The 20,966-nt window shown below is 46.7% G+C and overlaps 1 protein-coding gene and 2 non-coding genes across 3 annotated transcripts; 2 read left to right on the top strand and 1 right to left on the bottom strand.

The window, feature by feature from the left end:
- Window positions 1-3,721: 3,721 nt before the first annotated feature.
- Window positions 3,722-12,491, bottom strand: ALOX5AP (arachidonate 5-lipoxygenase activating protein). The gene is made up of 5 exons (XM_009566475.2): window positions 12,094-12,491; window positions 7,413-7,512; window positions 6,136-6,206; window positions 5,083-5,164; window positions 3,722-4,589 (listed from the first exon to the last, which is right to left on the bottom strand). Exons 1-5 carry the CDS (start codon window positions 12,161-12,163, stop codon window positions 4,427-4,429), a joined length of 486 nt encoding a protein of 161 aa, XP_009564770.1. The 5' UTR covers window positions 12,164-12,491; the 3' UTR covers window positions 3,722-4,426.
- A 6,246-nt stretch (window positions 12,492-18,737) lies between these two features.
- Window positions 18,738-18,811, top strand: TRNAN-GUU (transfer RNA asparagine (anticodon GUU)). The gene has a single exon. It is a non-coding gene; the product is annotated as a tRNA-Asn (tRNA).
- Window positions 18,812-19,482: 671 nt separating this feature from the next.
- On the top strand, window positions 19,483-19,555 carry TRNAV-AAC (transfer RNA valine (anticodon AAC)). Its single transcript has one exon. It is a non-coding gene; the product is annotated as a tRNA-Val (tRNA).
- Window positions 19,556-20,966: the final 1,411 nt, after the last annotated feature.

The raw sequence follows: 20,966 nt of genomic DNA, 5'->3' as shown, positions 1-20,966 counted from the left end.
AATGCTGATGCCCTCCTGCCCGTGACCTCCCTCTGCTGGGGCAGGGACACCAAGGGGGAGAGGCTGGGCACCAGTATGAGCTGTTCCTTTCCATGGGCTGTGTTTCACTTGTATTGACAACAGCACTTCTAAGAGCAACTTTCTCCACATCAGCCAGCTAGTGTGGAACTAGCGCAGAGGCTAGTTCTCCGTCCTAATCCCTCAAGACACTGAACTGCCTAGAGAGGAACCTCAGGGATAGCAGTCTTCATTATCCAAAGAGACTGTGAAGCTTGTACACAACCCCTGGGTGCTCTGAAGGTATGTCATGGCCCTCAAGGTCCTTTCCCTTCCTGGGTGTCAGTCTGTCCTCTGTAACAGCTCTGGTGGGCTCCACTGGGCTCTGCAGCTCACTGAAGGGCTTTTCCATGAGAATCCTCACCCTACTTACTTTGGGTGGGAGATGAGAGCAATTTAAATTCACCCAGGGAGTGGTTTTACCACTGTTCTCATTCTGTACTGTCCTTCCACCAAGGGTGGACTGTTTCCAAGCATTCCCTGCATGGCCTAATCTTGCTCCCACTGCAATTCACAAACTTGGGCCACTGCTTTCCAGCATCCTATTCCGACAGGGCATTGGATTTCTGTGAATGTTAAGCCAGTTGCTTTGGTAGAAGAAAGTAATGTCAAAGCAGGTGAGAGCTGAAGAGGCTGCCCAGGGCCAGTCTTTGCTCCACACCAGCAGAACTCCTCTCCTGATCCTCAGAGACTCATTTGGAACCTTGGCTTGGCATAGACATGACTCAGACCAAGCTGATACTGTACAGGTCAATTTTGCAGGTACTGGGAAACTGGAAATCTGGGAAATACTGCAGGAAACCCTTGTGGGTGGTGCACAGAGATTTCTTACCCCACTTGGATGCTACTTGCTCACTTGGACCCTGTGCTAGGCAGGACTATTGGATTTGGAATGGGTAGGATAGGGGTCCTACTTCAGGACTGGGGCTCGTATGTGCCAGAATAATAAAAAATAGCATTCAACAGCAGCAATGCATCTGTTCAGAAATGTGGATGCCGTTGCATCACCGTCAGGCTTCAGATCTCAAAGGAATGGCTCATTCTGTGGCCAGAAGCAGCAGTGTGCCAGTAGGACCAAATTTCCACTAGAGGGTTGTAGTGCTGTACAGAAGCAGATGCAATTACTCTGGCAGAAATATTGTATGTACTCCAGGCTTTTGTCAGCAGATCAAAAGCATCCTGCGATAGCCCAGCTTCCAGCAGGCTCTGCAGTCTCTGATGTACACAGCCTGCAAGCTGCGAGAGGGCTGGTGCCTGAGCAAACCACTTCCCTGTCTTCCCTGAAAAACCTCTAGCATTCACATTGACTCAGTGCCTACTATATATATGTGTATATATATATACATACACACAGAGATACTGTAAGTGAACACAATGTATCCATGCCTATACACACGGAGACAAGGTGTTTATTTATGCATCTGGGATTTTGATGCATGGTGGTGGCATGTCATTTTGAGGAGCTGGAGCACCTGTGCTGGAGCAAAGCCCACAGGTCAGTAGCATGGCAAAGGGGACAATTTAGCAGCATTGATGCAATCAACAGGATAGGAAAGCGATAGCTGTTCACAAACTGTCCTGGCTCCAAGCCAGGAGCTGCTGTGCTGGGCACTGCACCAAACAAGGGTGCTAGCCCCAGCAGCTTGGAAGCCAGCCTTGAATGGGAGCCATCAGAGCGGACTCCCACTTCTGCCACCAGTTGTGTCCCCACCTCCAACACAGCTCAGTAGGTCCTGGTGAATTCAAGCGTATGTGACCTCAGTATGCGCCTGTCTGCCTTGTACAGTAGCATATGTATTTTTGCATGTGGATCTATAGAATCACAGAAGGGTTTGAGTTGAAAGGGATCTTCAGAGGTCACCTAGTTCAATCCCCCTGCAACGCGCCTACGCTTGTGGCTTTCTGAGTAGCTGGTATGGAAAGTCCTGGCAACAGTATCACCCAGATCAGGGTGGTTTTACTGCCAAAGCCAAAACTTGGAGTTGCCTGACATGGTGAGGAAAGCACACTAGTGCTGACGTTGCCTTTCTTCCATAGAAAGAGTGAGAAGGCAAATGTAACCACAAGGCTTGCCCATAACATGGAAAACATAGTGTGATGTTCATGGGGAATTTACATAGTCATCGATTTCTGTACCACCCATTTGTCTGATACTATCATCGTTTCCATTTATAGATAGAGGGAAATTAGATTTTGCCTACATTTTCATCTTTTTTCATTATCAGAATGGCTTCGAGGAAGTAGGCAGGAAATATAATAAATAATAATAAATTATTACAGCAAAAGAAGGCCCCTAGCTCCCTCAAAAGATGACCTGATCTTACCTGAAACCAACCATTGAGTCATCAGAGAGGCTGGAATGGATCATCTGCCCCAAAAAAGACATTTGAATCTGCTGCCCTTTATAACTGGCTGGTGGAGTGCTGCTTCTTATGCTAGCAGGGGACGTCAAAAGGAAGTCAAGTAAGCTGCTTCTTGCTATAGAGGACAAAAAGGCACCAGGGGAGACTAATCCAGCTTGGGAGACAGCTGGACACATAGGGTTGGGAGAGCCATCTCCCCCAAGTGATGGTCTCCATAAACAAGTCTCAGACCTCAGGGAGACTGCTCGGGGAGAGCAGGGACTGTGTGGTGTTGTTGAAGCATCTCCTTCTCTGAACTGGGTGACGGTGGTGGCAGCATGAGCCTTTGCTGATACCAGCAACGCAGAAGAACTCTGTAACTCCAGGTCACAGGGATCATCCCTCTCTTTCTGAGGTTCTGCCACCCCTTGGTGAGCCCTGGGGAAGAGAGGTGGTGAGTAACTACCAAGAGCTGGCAGCTGCTGCTGATCTACAGGGGGAGAGAGAGGGGCAGAGTAGAATGGTGTGAAGCAGGGTTTTGATTGTGTTATGGTTGCTTGAGAAGGAGGAGAGGGAAAGAACATAAGTGCTGTGCCCAGGAATATGGTGTTCCAGCACCTATAGGTTAGGAGATTAGATTATATTTTTTTGAATTAGCTATTCTAACCAGTGAGAACATTTATTAGCTTATCATTAAGCAATAATTATGTTTATTACTAATATTTCACATCTAAAATTCCTGTAGAAGATAATTAAAAAAAAAGGATGTGTATTATTTTGGCAGTGGACGTGGTCAGGTACAGAGGAGAGCTGTCATGCACAAGTACCTATGCCCCATCGGCAGCAGCAAAACCCATCAGTGTGGTGTGGTACAAAGGCAGGCAGGTTTCTGTGCCTCTCTTTGAAAGCAGCTCTGCAAACTCTCTTCTCACGTAGCAAGGAGTCTCTGTCCCTCCCAAAGGAGTCATAAAATACAGCTTTATCCATTCTGCATGCAGTAATCAGACAGGCTTAAAAGCTTAAGCACTCATAGGATAACAATGCTTAAAAAGATAGTGCCAGCCCGTTTGCTTACTGCAGCCTGCTTGTCTAATCAAGCTGCCCCATGGTATGGACCTGTAGGACACCATTGTTAGTGATGGAGGCAGAAAACTGAACGTGCTAATAGAGAGGGAGTTGTTAAATTTGCTTCCTTGTGAGGTCCTGCCCAGGGCAATTAGTAGCCAGCACAAAGAGCCCGAGTCCCCTTGCTCTGCTTACTGTCCAGCTGCCGAGCCATAGAGCATTGGGATCACACATCAGGCAAAGAAGATGGGAGCAGTCAGATTTCATCCTTTTAGACAGTTTTATTAAACAAAGCCAAGTAAAACAAAACCAAATCCACCACCAATACACCAGATCCTCATTCACACAAGACCCTTTTCCATAGCTCTGAGAGAACAAAAAGGCAGAAGTGTAAATGAGATCAGTGTCAAGAGCCTTACACACATGAATATTTATCAAGGAAGACCAGACAGTGACCAGTTTGCCACCCTCTTGCAGCAGTGGGAGCTCATTCATCAACAAGTGGGAGGGAAAGAGTAGGTGAAGGAGCTGCTCTGTGTCTTTATTTGGGAAGGGGCATCTGAAGTGCTGTCAAAAGGCTGTGCCTCTGCACGAGGGTAACTGTGGGCACCATCAGTCAGGGATGACGCTAGGCTTTCGGACAAGAGCTAAGTACAACACAGTTATGAAGCAAGCGTACAATATCCTTTCCAGTCATGCAGCCAGCTTGCAAGCTGCACTTATAGAAAAAAACTCTAAAGATATCACTGGAAGTTGTTACCATTCCTTGAGTGTGCCAAATGCTCATGATAAATCTTTCTCCTGAAGGAAAAAGCAAGGTTAAATCGAACTACAAAGCCCATCAAGCATGAGATTTACAACAATCTAAAAGGGTTACAGGTTCATTTATTAAACAGTTGAATTATGGTTGCTTCTAGGTATCGATATGTTAAGCACATTGACCCATTCAGTGCTGCAGGGAGCTATGGGATGAGCAGCAATGGAGAGATTGCACTGGTTATCGTTTTTATGTGCATTTCAAAGTCACTTCCGAAAAAGAAGATGAGATAGTAGTTGAGTATTCCAGCCACAGACATGAGAAACAGGAACAAAATGATGCGCTTTCCAAACAAGTAACCAGGAGTGCTGAGGAGACAGAAAGGGGGAAAAGTAATTTGTTGACACACATCACCTCACACTAGAAGTCCTCGGATTTGAACTCTGCTGTTGACGCCATCTGAAACACCTCAGATGCTAAGAGGCAGAGGGCAAATTGCTGCTCTGCCTTGCATTGCTGCTCTGGTCAGCTGTGAGCTCTTACGTGCCATTTTCAGGACCTGTTTGGGTCTGGATTTGACCAGCATAGGCTGATGCTTACAAAAGTGGCTATTTAGAGGGACCTATATGTCTTCTTAGCCACCAAAGGTTGTGGGACAATCTTGTTCCACATGTGCATAATAAACTTTATCAATATAAAAGGAGTTTCTTGTGCAAACAACAGCACAAACACATGCATTTGCAGAGGCTGTGAGAAGCTGCTCTGTTCCTGCATCTGCTCTGTTCCTGCAGCTGCCATGACTCCCAGTGCCACTGCACCTTTTGCATCAGATTTTTGTAAACAGGCTCTGCAAGTCCTTACCTCTGTGTCCTTTCCCCAAGGTAGCCCACAAAGTACTTCTGCCTCACAAACAAGTACATTAGGCCAGCAAAGGCAGCAGGAGCTGTGCAAAGAGTAAATCGACATGTTACAGACACCAGCACAAGTCTTTCTGTACATACTTCCCCGTCTGCTACCTGGGCTGGACTGGGAGATGGGAATGTGCAACCTTGAGCTATGGGACAGTCATTGGAAGCAGGAGAGAGAACTTTGCGTGGAGAACAGAGCACTTCCCTACTTCCCTTGCCCTCACCCTGGCTTTCCTGGAGACTTTGTGGGTGTATTCCTGCCCACAGCTGTGCCAGCTGCAGAAACCAGGTGTGGGTCATGCTGGGCTTGGAAAGGAGGTGCTGCCTCAGGCACTGCCTTCACCAGAAATAAAAAGCAGCCAATAGAAGCACTTCCCTAAGAGCAAGTGGAGGAGTATACTGTGGTCTAACACTCATTTCTGAGCACAGAAAAGGGGACATTTCCTTTTTTCCCCCTAATTCTAGCTCTCCCCACACCTACAGGCCAAAGCTGCTCACCTGGTCAAGAAACTCCTCTCTTGCCAAAAGAATTGACATGGACCCCAGGAAAGTACTCATCTTAACTTTAGGTAAACTCAATTGTATTGACCAGGATCTTACTTAGAAATGCAGATAAATACTGCTGGGCTGCCTTCAGCACTGGGAAGGGCTGGCAGATCTGGCAATTTAATCAAATGAGCCCATTTTCAGTCCCATGGGTGAATAACACAGAATCCAGCATCTAAACCTTTCACCCAGAACATAGGGGTCTCATCCGTAATGCCCGTGTATGAAATGTCCCTGGCCTAGACTGTCCTAGATCACGTCTGGGAACACTTCTGTTGGCATAAACCATGCCAGGGATCATGGTGCTAACTAAACAGCATGGGTAGCAGCAGAGTAGCTGGGTTAGACAGGTTACCCAGCTGTGGGAGAATTTGATCCCCGGAAAAGTAACCTCTGAAGCGCTCACTAAACTCTTGCTGAAAGTAGTGTGAGGTTGAAAGGTGAAAAAAGTGAGTATTACCTTGGCTGCAGAGAAGACCAGCACACCAAAGCACAGCCAGAAATGTTGGGTATGCGTGTCCACAGTTCTGGCTAGAAAAGAATTTATCAGAGAGAAATCAGAACATGGGGTAAAAGGAAACAAAAATGGTGCGTTTCACCAGCAAAGGATGGCGAGTTGTGAATTTGGGCTATACTAACACCACTGTGGGTGGGCTTTTACCCCAGAGCAGTGGGAAGCCCCCAACCTGCCTGTGACAGACAGATGCTGGGGGTTGGCTGGTATGTCAGTGTTCAGATGTGTTGGCTGTCTCGCCCACACATTTGCTGCCCTGTTTCCTCACTCAGATAATAGATGCCTTTGTCCTGCCTGGTGAGGAAAACAAGCTGCCCTGCGCACACACCTGGCACCTGTGAAAACCACTTTTCTCCTCTAACCTGTTTGATCATGGCACATGTATAATAGATGCTGTGTGCTCCATTGGCTTGGAAAATCCTTGTAAATAAATCATATTAATCAAACTAGTGGCATTGAAAGCTGCATGAAACCAACAAAAGGAGAATCATATCACAAACAGGAGTCTCACAGCATTAACATGTGTCATTGCAGGGGAACAGGAATGATTTCCATCTGCCTTTTTCAGCTGGGAATGCTTTCCAAAGGGGAAGCACTCTGCTCTTGGCAGAGGTTGCGCACCAGTGAAGGGCAGCACCTGGACATTCCATCCAGTTTCAAACATAGTGTCAGTATTTCATGGGTAATAAAAAATATTTTATGTTCTATTCTCTGTTGGAAACAATTTTCCCCTCTGCTCTCTCTGAAGGAACGTCAAAGACGAGAAGCACCAATATGGCGAATAAGTGGAGAGCTGCATGCCAAGGGATCTGCTGGGGACTGAGGGGTTTGTACAAACTCTGCCATTGACCCACACCTCAGCAAGTCAGCATCTTTCTGCTGGCTCTTTCCTTTTGATTCACAGTGCCCTCAAGACACCGGGCTGTGCTTGTATCACGCTTCGAGCATTAGGTACTGCTGGGGGAATGGGGTTCCAAATGAAAGGACATAATACACACAAGGCCTGCAAGTCCAATATAAATACAGCACCCAGTGTTCAGAAAGGAGCTGGGTTCACCGGTAAACATACTGGAGAACTGCAGGTCTAAATGCCACTGCAATGGACACAGTAATGGGACTGCTGAGCAAAGTCTGGACGGCAAAAGCATTTGGATAAAACCCTAACGAAGAGAGCGTTGAACCCTAATCTGTCCCCATTGGCCCCTCAGGGCTTGCCTACTCACTTGGCAGTGTAGACGCGGTCGAAAGCTGAGGATCCTGGCCGCTGGAACCCTTTGCCATTGCAGTGTTTGCTTTCATGCTCCACTTTGCTAGCAAAAAAAGCTGTTGAAAAAGCACAAAGTGTTTGATCTGAGATGTAATGTGGAGATATCAGAGGAGCTGGGCTTTGTGGGCTCAGCTCTTCTCATGAGCATCCAGACTGGACAGCGGGACAGGACATGGCTGTGTGGAGGTGCAGGATGTGGCCAGCATGCATGCTCTGTCACCAAGTTATAATCAAACCCTCTGTGCAAAGGCACGGTGTGATGTGACCTCAGACACCTTACAGGTTTATATGTGACTGGTAGCATACTTTCACCTCTGAGCCCTCATCCCGTACTGCACCTCTGGCAGACCACACCTCTGTCTGCTGCAGAAGTACAGCCCAGATGCTGTCATTTGTGGCCCCAGTGGGGTAAAAGTCTTTCTAGTCAGAGCTGCCAAATCAAATTCTCAATCTCTAATAAAGCAGGGAGACAAGGAAGCCTCTTCCCTTTTAACGATACTCATTTGCCAAACCAGGGATATCCTCAGGGCTGGTTCATTTTCCAGGAAGGCCCAATGAAAACCAGGTCTTAAGGGCTAATCTTTACGTGTCCATCTTGTGTGTCTCCTCCTTTTAAGCAAAGTGTTGTGTCAAGGCATTAGTTGCTGCAAAAATGCATCACCTCAAGATAATGTATCATGCACTTGATAAACACGTTTTATCTGATGACACTAAACCAGAGACCATCAATCATGTGTATAAACGCACCCGACAGAGCCCTGACAGGCTACAAGCTGCAAGCTTTGTGTTATTGTGCAACCTACCTCAGTGTACCCAAATCACTCTATGGTTTAGAATATTAGTCAAAGATACATAAAAGATAACCCATCAGAAAAGACATTATTATAACCATAAAGTGTAACTTGATAAGCTGCAGGATTTCATCCCTGGAATCTGAAGAGATACTTCTCTTTTCCCCTCTCACTGATGCTGTGAGTGGATCTTTTGTACTTCCATCGCTTTCGCTAAAAGCTACTGAGTTTTTTGCCTTCGAGTATTGAGTGATTCTCTGGGTACACACTGCCTTTCTCTAGAAAAATCCACAGTACTTTCAGCCCGCATTCCCACAGTGAGGCAGGCTGCAGAGGCTCCCACTGTGGTGCACTGGCTGCCTCGTGGAGGAACTGGGCCTGGAGGAACCCAGAGCAGACAGCACAGCAACCAAGAGCTCTGGGCATCTCCGTCTGCATGCTGTCCCAGCCTTTGGCATGGGGTTATTGAACTGCCTACAGGATCTAAGAGGATCTGCTTGAAGAGGACTAGGTTGGATGGTAACTTTTTTGTACAGTGCAAAGCTGCTGTGACAGGAAACCACTTCCTGCAGGTCTGGGACTGCAAGGGGCTCACTGGGATATGTAGCACACGTCCTCCCTTCCTTTAAGCGTGTACATGAAATCACTGGAAGATGCCACAGCTTCAGAGAAAGTCAAGACTAAGCTATATTTATCTCTCCTTCTCTGCTGTTGTAGGTGCTACCACTTCCCAAATATCAGTGTGCTACTGCAGAGAGGCTCCAAGATGCCAAGAGCCATCAAGATGAACCCAGACATGTCCAGTGTGACAGTGGTCACTGAGGACAAGAACTTGGAGATGCCAGTGGTGACACCCCTAGTGCAGTCTCTGGGATGAGGGCTGTGCATGCATAGGGTTGCTGGGTGCCCTGGAAAGGATCTGGCTGTGGAGGTCCAGGGCTCTGTCCTGGAAACTCTTGCTGTCTCTGACATACTGTTTAGATCCTTGGTCAATAAACTGTGCATTAGGGAAAAGGCTGGAGGTAGGGTTATCGTGTACACCTGCACAATGGATGAGGAGGAGGCTTTGTCTAACCTCACTTAAGAGACATTGAGAAGTGCTGGGGATATGGATGTTTTCCTCCCGCAGACACAGGAGAGGCACCTTCAGAGGTCATCCATCCCTCAGGGAGAGATGCTGGCATGAGAGAAACCACCCCACTGCAGTACTAATCTACCTCCATTGACTCAAGAAAGAGCTTAGACAACCACCTCGCATGAGAAGTCCATCTCCTTTCTAGAGAAAATCCTTGAGCTGATCACCTCCAACCCACTTCAGTCGCTGTATTTCCTTCAGGACAACATGGACCCTCAAGGTGAAGGCCCAAGCAAATTGGAATGGAACCCATCATATGGAGAGGTAAAGCCTCCTGATTCAGGTGAGCTTTTCTGCCTGAAAGTGGCTCCCTGGTTTTGCAGCTCCTTAGCCCTGTGAATATCACATGCCCTGCAGGCTCCCAAAATCTCCCCAGAAAGCAGTCTAAGAGGTCAGTCCTGGCTGCCTGAGGCTCAGCTGGGCTGAAGCTCTGCAAAGGACTGGAGCACAGCTGACAGATCACATCCAGGGGTAGATCTTGCTGCAGGTCTATGCTTCTATCTCAGCAGCATTGAGTTCCTGTTAGCTTGGCTCTGGGAAAATGGGAAACTACAGTGTGAAGCAGCTTGCAACATCGTGGTTATACTTCCTGCTCATTACTCTGAACTTCAAGACAAGCCAGCATTACCTGACCAAGCAGAGCAGGGCTGGGGCTGAGGGGTTTAATTCAGTTGCCTCAGGAGATGATGCCCTGAGGCTCCAGAGCTGCATAGAATGCCCTCAGCCTGAATCAATGTAGTCCCACTCTGGTCAAGTCAGTGTACCAGCATTCAGTCCAAGCCTGGCTGTTTCACAAGTTCATACCAACAGAAACTATATGCTGAAACTCCAGCCTAGTGAGTTCAGGCAGACGTACAGGTTGCCCCTCTTTCCGTTGACTTCGCTTTTCTCCCTTCATCTTGATCTGCTCAATGTGACCACTGATTTACCCTAAATGCTGATGAATTGCAACATCTCTCTGATGAATGGACAAAACCAAAACTACCTGTGTGACAGCAGCATCTGGCCACATGAGTCATTCTGTAGGTTACCAAGATTTCTTACATGAACATAGTGACAATAAATGGACATCAGTCTGGGGCAGCACCACAGCCCACCTCCAGCTTTGCGAATAGCAGTATTCACCCAAACTGTTTTCTAATCCTGTACCAGATGCAGAAAAGCACACAAACCCAAATTTACCTGGTACTGACTTCATATACTTAAAGACAGTCAAGTAGTTGTCCAATTGCTTTCTGAACCAGACTCATAGCAGGTGTTCAGTACAACTGATATCCCCTGGCAAGCATTTCTACTGCCTTAATTATTGTATTTGTTGCAAGACTACATATCAGAAAGCTTAGGAAAAGGAAATCAGATGACGCACTGACGGAAAGCATGGTTTAGTGCTGTGTGCCACTCATGCTTGGCACACTAAGTCCTCTGCAGAGCACCGCACTACCCATCTGCAGCAGTTGGGTCAATAACCTCAAAACCAGATTTCCATGAGGCAAAACTATATGTAAGACTGAAAAGTAAACAGCTGGGTCTCAGAGTGAGAGGAAATAAACTGTACATAAAGTCATCTGCTTAAATAGCAAGAAATGTATATATAACATTTTTTTTTTTTAATTGGAGTATGTGCTCTGATCTCAACACACCATATTCTCGTGGCATCACACATTGCATTTACCAGAAAACAGCACTGGGCTAAACAATGTGGCATTTAGCGTCTATGTCAAAGCTAAATCAGTTTGCAACTCGCTTTTTTTTGCTTTTGGTCTTATGCTCCCACCACTTCCACTTTCTGCAGCAGCCCAAGAATAGCCCATTTCCTGAGACCAAACGCAGGATTTGCACTCATTGGGATCTCCCATTCATAACAAAAAACCTTCACAGAAGATTTATAGCATTTGCATAAGCCCCCATCCCACTGCTGACTCTCCTTGAACCTGGGAAATATCAATGTAGCTGTGGCAAAGCTCACTCCCTTATTTGGATTCTAGGCAGAATTTCCTTCTAAAATGATTATTTGTAAGAGATGATGATCCAGTTAAAAGCAGTTTTGCACAAGAGAGGAACTTATTGCTGTATTTAAAAAATCCTGAAAAATATTAAAGACTTCAGAGGTCTGAATAAAAGCTAAAAAGGGAAACTTCTCCATTGCAGGAAATGCACAGTGTTCTTGGGACCATGGTTAATTGGGATCTGTTGGACTGTAAGACCTGGAGATGCAGGAGAACTGCATGCTGACAACCTGAACATGCTCCTCTGATGAGTCAGTGAAGTTTTGCTCCCTTTGCCCATCTCCATGCAAAAGTTTGACCCACTGCAGCCTCTGGAGCCCCTGCCCATGGCAGCAGGGCTCTGGCTGGAAAGCAGCCCCGGCTGCCCACATTAGGGACTTCATCCAGGAAAGGAGGTCCCAGGCATTGCATTAAAATGCATGCTGTCACAGGGTATCGCAACATATTATTCTTTTCATTAGCTGACATATGTATAACAAACTCACTCCAGAATATCGCAGATTAGGACTTTACGCTTGCCAAGATACTACAACAACAGCATACAAAATCATATGCTTAGAAGACTTTTTAAAGCCAAATTCATGCATAAGAACACACACACTTATAACTAGATATTAGCTATCCAAAGATCAGATCAGCGTACATCATACCAAACTTTTCTCAGCTCCCTTTTAGCCCTTAAATAGATGCTTATTTTTGTCTTACCATTCTGGACAACACTAATCAAGGTGACGATGGCGAGCAGGACAATGCTTCCCAGGGTTTCCCGGTCCATTTCGTAAGCAGGCTCTCAGGGTGGAACGTGCAGCCTTGGTGGTAGCTCAGCCCTGCAAGCACAAGAGGAAGTGAAGGCCTTTCTTATCTTGAATCATGAACACTTCCTATGGTTTCATAGGAGAGTGGCAGCACCCTGTGCTTGCGTGTGGGTCAGAGCAACACAGCCACAGGCTTCCTCCCTTCTTCATCACATACAGATGAAGCCCAGAGAAACAAGAGCTTATATATCTGTTATCTGAGAGGATATATAGTGTGGAAATGTATCTATTGTCCTTCTTGCACAGGAGCGAAATAGAAACGATATCTAAAATACGTCTGAGCATTTTGCTAGCTATGTGGAAGAGCACGGAGGCTGGGAGAGAACAGACAGGCTATTGTGTCATTTCCTGCAAGTGCTTGACCACACCAAAAGCAGCTGCGAGGAGAAATAATGCCCGGGAGTCTCAAGAACACTGCTCCTCTCAGACTCTGGTCACACCTCCATCAGCCTCAGCAGCAGGGAGATCCCAGGTCTCCAGGTCACAAGGAAAAGCTCCCAATGCATCTGGTGTGTTTGAACAGGCAGTACACAAATGCTGCGAGCATCACAGGTGGGCACAAGAATACATATTTGATTACCAGGATGGATCTTGCTTCATTCCTTCTGCAAATAAATCCCTGGAAGGCAGAGACAGCTGCCAGCACTCAGCATTTTACAGGCTCACACTTCACAATTGAACCCAAATTTTAGTTGTCCAAGCGAGATACAGCTGAACACAATTGCTGCAGCACATTAACGCCTCAGCTCTGACCCCATGACAGAAGTGGCAGGGAAGCACAGGCTGCAGTGTTGGATGGCTGCAGAAAGTCCCACAGCTTCTGCTAGATCACTGGAAAGCATCCTCATCCAAAGTGGTCAACACTCACCAACCACAACCATTCTGATCCTTTTTGCCCGTATTCTAATGGGGAAAAGCCTTATAGAAAATTCTTACATTTAGCAGGGATTTAACACTAGTAAAAGCAATATTTTCACTGGACTGAGCCCTGGAAAAATTCTGCTCCATCTGCCTGTCTGTCTGTCCTCCAACTCATGCTATCCAGAATGTCTCAGTGCCACCTAGCATCCAAACCACTACCAGATATATGGTTTCCTATCTCTGGATGAGACATAGTCCGGTAGCACATCCTAGCAGATGCCAAGCTGCAAAATTAATCTTGTTCGATGGGGACACATTTACCTACAACAGTGTTTCCATCCAGTTTCCCTGTTATGCAAATTATTATCATCTCTATTACTAGATATGGAAAACTCCCAGGTACTTTCAGTACAAGAAAATATGCCAAAACACATTGCTGGAGGGGCAGGTTGTTAACTGTGAGTTGTGACCCTCTGGTAACTTAATAGAAGGCAGCTGTCTTTCTATAGTCTACACAGACACAAGTGTGTGAGCAGCAAGGCTATAATAGTATCAAGGTTGAGAGTCAACCTTTTATTAGGCCAAATACTTTTATTAGGACTGAGGTTCTCTTTTTCCCCACAAACCAGCCTTTTCTTATAGCATCAAAGTTTATGTTTTGTGGCCTACTGAGCACAGGATCATAGCTGGTATTTAAGAATGGTATTTAATACTAAGGTTCTACAAATCTGAAGAGGAAAACCCATCACCTAAAAGTGGTTATGGAATTAAGTCAGAAGAGGAATATTGCCAAACAGAGTCTAGTGCCATGCTGTGAAGAAAGGACCTGTGCATGGACATGTGCAGGCAGGAGGGAGCTGCTGATGGGAGAGGGTGAAGGAGACAGCACAGGTCCTCAGGGCATCCACAGTAGGATGAATCCCAGCCATCCTCCCACAGCAAGCACTAATACTTCTTTTTCTTCTGCCTGTTTTACACCAGTGTCAACCTACCAGATAGCTCGAGGCTTGCTTTTGCAAGGAGCAGTAAAAGCAGATGAGCATGCTCTGAGAGCTGCTCCAATTTGTCACACAAAATGCACATCCTTCCCTGCTTTCATAGACTTCCCAAAGATGGCTTCAGTTTGGCAGGACTCTCATAGGAGTCTCAGGAGTAGGAATCAGGCTGCTAAGGTCTGAAGTTGCCATAATCATAGAATCATAGAATCCTTTGAGTCAGAAGGGACCTTAAAGATCATCCATGTTCAATCCCCCTGCCACAGGCAGGGACACCTTCCACTACATCAAGTTATTCAAAGACTCATCCACCCTGGCCTTGAACACCTCCAGGGATGGGGCAGCCACAGCATCCTCAGGCAACCCGTTGCAGTGACTCACCACTCTCAGAGTAAAAAATTTCTTCCTAGTATCTATTTTATATCTCCCCTCTTTCAGCTTAAAACAATTACTCCTGATCCTATCACTGCATTTCCTGATAAAGAGCCCTTGCCCTTCTTTCCTGTAGGTCCCCTTTAAGGACTGGAAGGTTGTTACAAGGTGTCCCTGGAGCCTTCTCTAGGCTAAACAAGCCCAACTCTCTCAGCCTGCCAAAATGCCAACACCCCACTCCTCACCACCCTCACCTAAAACTCCCATGGACAGGCCAGATTGTGAGGCTTGTGCTGCTGTTGCCTTCTCTTTCTCCTCCTCCCATTCTTTGTTTTCCACCTCTTTGCTTCTCTGCCACTCAGCACCTCTCACTCATCCTTATCCTTGCTTTTCTCTTCTGCTCTGCCCCCCCAGACTCCCTTCTGTCCCCCTTCTGTCCCCCGACACTGCTGCAGGACCTGCCAGCAGCACTGTGCTGGAAACCCAGCCCATGACTTCCTCTTGCCAAGGCTCTTTCCAAATTAATCCCTCACTTATGCATGGAGGAAAAGAGGGCTTCACACTCCTTCCTGAAGAAAAAAAAAAAACAACATCAGAACTATTACCTCAATTCCAGGGCTTGCTAAGCTAATTTCTGTGTTTGCAGGGCAAAAAAAGAATCTCTGCCAGTGAGAATCTGTTTGATATCTCTACCTTAAAATGAGAATTGTGGGGTTTTTGGGGTTTTTTTTTTTTTTAAAGCAACAATACCCTAAGGTCTCTGCTTAAGGAAAAGCAGAGGAAATCAAGAGGATATAAGAGACACTGAAGAAGATCTGTCCCTTTACCAAGGCAGAGAAACACTGTCGTGATTATGGTTAGACAGAGCAGAAACTGCTTGAGGAGAGAATATTATCTTTTCAGACCCCTTGGCTCTGGAATAGCTGCAGGGTGGAAGGAGGTTCTCACAGTTGTCCTGCAATTTGGGGAATGGCCTTGGCAAGGGCGGACAAAGATGGAACTGGAATATCTCTGCAAACAGGTTCTGCCATACATAGACATCAAATTGTTCCCTCTCCCTGAGACCTAAAAACATGAGCAGTTCTTGCCTCCCTGTTTGTGGCATACACACAGGATCACTGTCTGGGTCAGGCAAATTTGGCATCACCTGAAAGCAACGGTCCACCTGGCAGAAATATTGGTGCAAAACACCTCCATCATATCCCACCTGGTCATTGGAATAGAGGATTTTCTCAAGCAGGAAAAAAATATATAAAAAAGATGCAAAGGTGCCTGTATCTGCTGTAACCCCCAGTTGCAGTCATGCTCTCCAGGCACAGATAATTCCACGCTTCAGCAGCTGATGTCAGACCTCAGCCCTTGTGCTTGCTGCATTGCTACTGGAAATCCGCATCTTCCTGTCTAAGGAAGATAACCTTGACAGAGTGAGCCATGAAGCTCATGAAAATGTGCAAAGCCAGCGAGCTTTTCCAGTTGCACTGTGAGGCTTTCTGCACATTCATCTCCTTCTCTGGAAATCTTAAGCAGCCAGTCAAAATAACCCTTTCATAGAATTGCTCACATACTGAAGAGGAAAGAACTGGGAACACAGATTTATAAATATCTTTTAGAATGTTTGTCTCTTCTCCCCTCTCATGCACTCTGCTCAGTGCTTGACTGTAAAGACTTCAGTAAAAGTGTGTGTCCTAATAAAATGAAAGCTGCTTCTGTGAAGTTCCTGTACATAAATGTCAGGCGACATGTAGCCATCACACTTTATCATAAATGCAATGGGGCACAAGCCCTTTGAACTGATGGGTTAATATTAGCACAGTGCTTTGAAAACTTAAAGCACCACAGAACCACCAAATATATAATGTGTGTGACCACTTGCTGTCACATCAGTCAGTTCAGCATCAGGTCCTTTTCAGGGCCTGATAAAAACCGAAAGAAGAGCATGAACAGAGCTGGAAACATGGAGTGCAACACAAAGAAAAGGGAAACATTGCAGTTTTTTTAAAATCATAGAATAGTTTGGTTTGGAAGGGACCTTAGAGATCATCTATTTCCAACACCCATGCCATGGGTAGGAACATCCCACTGGATCAGGCTGCCCAAGGCCTCATTCATCCTGGCCTTGAACACCTCCAGGGATGGGGCAGCCACAGCTTCCCTGGGCAACCTGTGGCAGTGCCTCACAACCCTCATGGTAAAGAAATTCTCCCTTATATCAAATACTGTATTCATTTTTCCCAGTCAACAGAATGAAACTACGGAAGCAGTCAGACCACCACCTAGAAAACCCCTCCTTCTCCACATATCCCAGATTTCATCCTTTTCATTACTGTCTTCACACTCCATTTGCCCAAATTCAGTTCAAAACACAGCGCTTGAAGCAAGAGCCTGTAGTGCCTCCAGGCAGCCCAGTGCAGCCTCCTCCTCACCCTCTGTGTCTCATCCACCGCTCTCCTGAGAAAAATTTCGCTTTATGTGTGAGCATCACATCACCGACATCCCCACGGCTGTGCTTTACCCTCGGGTTCATTTCTATAGCTCCTGCCTTGCCAGCAAGCCCCTGTGTAACAGTCTGTGTCCTGGGGCTCACCTTCCCCGAGCAGTTTTTTGGGTTTATCTTCATTATATTTCAGCAGGCTTAGCTCAAATGTAACATAGTGAAAACAGTTTGAATCTGAGCCGCTCCACAAGATGCTGGAAACCCACCTCTGAATTGGGCACATCTGCAGATTTGATATTTTCTTTGCCATTGGGAGACCGGAGAACTGAGCAGGGCAGCTCCTTCTGAGGCCTTCTTGGCAAAGCCCCCTGATTTCCAAAGAAGGCAGTGATTCATAGGGTCTGAGCGTGCCCAATGCGTGGCAGAGCCACCTCTTCGGATTTCCTCTCTGTCATCTTTCCCTCTGTTGCTCCCAAGAAGCAGCATCTCAGCAGCCATTGCAATGCCTTGTGGCATCACCAGGGTGGCCCCCAGACAGTCCTGGCAAACAGCCACACTGTCACGGGAAGAAATTCAAAGAATCGCAGAAAGGTTGAAGTAGGAAAGAACCTCTGGAGGCCATCTGGTCCAACCTGCCGGCTCAAGCAGGGACACCTAGACCAAGCTGCTCAGGACTGTATCTGGTGAGCTTTTGAATATCTCTAAGGATGGAGACTCCACAACCTCCCTGAGCAACCTGTGCCAGGACTCAGTCGTGCTCGCAGTGAAAATGTGTTTCCTGATGTACAGTGGTTTTAATCACAGGCTTTGGTGTCTGTTTGCTTTTTCACTCTGAAGAATACTCCTTCCTTTTTTCCCCCCCTCACCTGTTGTTCTGTGGCATTTCCCATAGGAGTAAGGGAGAGTAGACAAGCAAGAAAAAAAATGAGTTTAAAGTTCTGTTTATTGATGTCACAATTGCAGGTGGGAGCCTGAGAGCTTCCTTTAGAGACAGACCAGCAGGCAAGCAGAAGCTCTGGGAGTATGAGGAAGACCAAAAAAGCACTGGCCTACTGCTTAATAGGTGGCCAGAGTATCCAACATCTTTTTTTCCCCAATTATTTCAATAGTAAAATGACCATTTGTGACCAGAGACTTGAGGAACAGAAAGCTGAATTCATCACACAAAGTTTGAATACTTTTGATAATTATTTGCAAGAGCTAATGGAAAGGGGAAACACTGACAAATGAATCAGGGCAGAAGATATACCTCGAAGTGGAGCAGAGGGGAAAATCAATATAGAATCATAGAATCATTAGGTTGGAAAAGACCTCTTAGATCATCGAGTCCAACCATTCCTATCTGCCACTAAACCATGTCCCTGAGCACCTCGTCTGAGGGGATCAGATGCACCCTCAGTAAGTTTGCAGATGACACTAACCTGGGAGGAAGTGGGAACTCTTGGAGGGTTGGGAGGCTCTGCAGAGGGATCTGGGCAGGCTGGATGGATGGGCTGAGGCCAGCGGGGTGAGGTTTAACAAGGGCACGTGCAGAGTCCTGCACTTGGGACACAACACCACCATGCAGCGCTACAGGCTTGGGGAGGAGTGGCTGGAAAGCTGCCCGGCAGAGAAGGACCTGGAGGTGTTAGTGTGCCCAGGTGGCCAAGAGGCCAGCAGCACATTGGCTTGTATCAGAAACAACACGGCCAGCAGGACCAGGGCATTAACTCTGCCTCTGTACTTGGTATAGGTGACGCTGCACCTCGAATCCTGTGTTCAGTTTTCAGTTTTGAGCTCCTCAGTACAAGAAAGACACTGAGGTGCCGGAGCGTGCCTAGAGAGGCTCGCAGCGGGCAGCAGCAGCAGCTGGGCTAACCTGTGCCACAGCGCGTCTCTGTGGCGCAATCGGTTAGCGCGTTCGGCTGTTAACCGAAAGGTTGGTGGTTCGAGCCCACCCAGGGACGCTGGGAGAAACTTTTTTCCCTCCCCCACCTCACGTGGGTGGATGCGGGCGGCGCCGCTCGGAGCTGCCCGGGAGCTGCTTGGCAGCCCCAAAGCCTTCGCTGTGTAGTAGCAGAAGCAGTTACTGGTACAGTGTGTGAAATATGCTCTATTTCAGCTAAAGTATAATCGGTTTTCACCTGAATAATTGCATTTTTTTTGTTTTAAAGTTAGACGCAATGTCCCCCTGACGGCTTGTTTTCTTTCACAAAATGTTTTTCCAGACACTGTTCATTCTTTGACGATGATAATGCCTTGTGTGAAGCATGATCGGGGCTGAACAGGAGTCTCTTCTTCTGTTACCACCTCTGTTTGCAGTATTTTCTATCCTAAAGCCAAGGCCAGGCAGACAGCTGGAGCCAGCTCCAAAGCAGCAAGAGTTTTGACTGCTGTGAAGTTCATAATAACATTAAAAGTAGTCCTTGGAGAGTAATATGCATGTAAGTGGGAAATACATTCTGTAAGCAGCCTTTGTCTCGTTAAACGCGGCTGACGGATGTCCCCCTTCGTGTTGCCCGGGCCCGAGAGAGGCTGATCACTTGATAGAACTCCAAAATAACCCTTAGAGAGAATCTGCCCTCTCCTCTTTGTTACGCGGTGAAAGGGAGCTGCGGAAGAATTCTTCGCCAGGGCGGTTTCCGTAGTGTAGTGGTTATCACGTTCGCCTAACACGCGAAAGGTCCCCGGTTCGAAACCGGGCGGAAACAATCACGTTATTTTCCTCCCCTTCCGTGTTATTCGCGGATGTCATTACCTTCTCCCTGAAAACCCGGCTGCGCTCGCTCGGGAGAGACAGTGATTCCCTCCTCGGGCTCTGCACCCGAACCGGGCCGTGTCCCATGCGGAAGATTTGCTTCTTCCCCTGCCCAAGCTTCCCTTCAGCAAACGTTTTGCGCCTCTTCAGGATGATCTGAAGGAGGAGAAATGAGCTTGAACTTTGCCCGAGAACTCCAAGAGTGATTCCACCACCAATCAACGGTGTTTTCCACTGCTTTCCCCTGAGCAGCAAAAGGTGGTTGGCGAGTTATCCCAAGAACTGCTAAAGTTTGGGCTGGATGTAATCATAGAATCATTAGGTTGGAAAAGACCTTTGAGATCATCAAGCCCAACTGTACCTGTCCACTACTAAATCATGTCCCCAAGCACCTCATACATCTGCCTTTTAAACCCCTCCAGGGATGGTGACTCAACCACCTCCCAGGGCAGCCTGGTCCAGTGCCCGGTAACGCTTTTGGTGAAGAAAATAATGCCAGTTACTGGCAATATTTATTTGCTGCTGTACGGTGTGTTTTAAATCTCATCTTCCCATGGCAAAGCACAGCTTGAAGGTGGGGGAAAGAAAAAAACAAAGGAGATGGATACTCACTGAAATAATTTAAAATGCTATCTATCTATCTATTAAAATGCTATCTATTTTCTATCTTAGAAAATTCAAATGCACAACTACCTTCTCACAACTTTCCCCATTACTTAAATCTCTTGTTCAGCTGCACCAATGGAAAGAGCAAGGCAGTGAAAATACAGACACAAATAAATAAAATGACCTACACAGAAGGCAGTGTTGCATGGAAGAACTGTAAAACACTGTTTAAAGGCTCAAATATGTATCCCATGCATTAAAAATTTTGGGCCACTCACCCTGAGCCAAAACGGCTGAACATATAGTCCACTAACAAAGGAATATGAAATAATTTGGGGCTCAGATACTCTTCAGCTCTCCGTCTTTGGCACTTCCATCGAAAGATGCTGCCACAGGACCAGAGTTCCTTTTTCTATAAAGGAAAGGGGAGATGCTTCTGTGGCGGTTTTCCCAGAGAATCGTCAACCATTACTGCTCATGTGTTATTTTAACACATTGCCTACTTGCCCCATTTCTGAATGGGACAGGACTGCCGCTAGCCTAAAACTCTGCCTTGGGCATTATAGAAGCCCCTTTAGACAGTCATTTACATATGAGAGTAATACAGGCCCATGTCCAGGGAGAAACACCTCCTGAGAGTTTCTTCAGCTTCTCTTCAGGAAATCTAAGTTGGAAACAACCAGGCCCCAACACGTTATTTTTCCAGTCCTTAAATGAAAAAGGCTAGGCCTAGTGCTTTACACTCCTTTTCCATCATT

The sequence above is a fragment of the Cuculus canorus genome, chromosome 1 (genome assembly GCF_017976375.1).
Source record: "Cuculus canorus isolate bCucCan1 chromosome 1, bCucCan1.pri, whole genome shotgun sequence".
Taxonomy (NCBI): domain Eukaryota; kingdom Metazoa; phylum Chordata; class Aves; order Cuculiformes; family Cuculidae; genus Cuculus; species Cuculus canorus.
The sequence above is the reverse complement of the archived record's forward strand: the minus strand, read 5'-3'. Positions and strand labels throughout refer to the sequence as shown.

Excerpts from the sequence above, each read along its gene's own strand:
- ALOX5AP (XM_009566475.2), bottom strand. The coding sequence starts at position 12,163 with ATGGACCGGGAAACCCTGGGAAGCATTGTCCTGCTCGCCATCGTCACC. Across the intron at positions 5,165-6,135 it reads TGGTCTTCTCTGCAGCCAAG|CTCCTGCTGCCTTTGCTGGC; the intron begins GTAATACTCACT and ends CTCTTTGCACAG. Across the intron at positions 4,590-5,082 it reads CTTGGGGAAAGGACACAGAG|CACTCCTGGTTACTTGTTTG; the intron begins GTAAGGACTTGC and ends CTGTCTCCTCAG.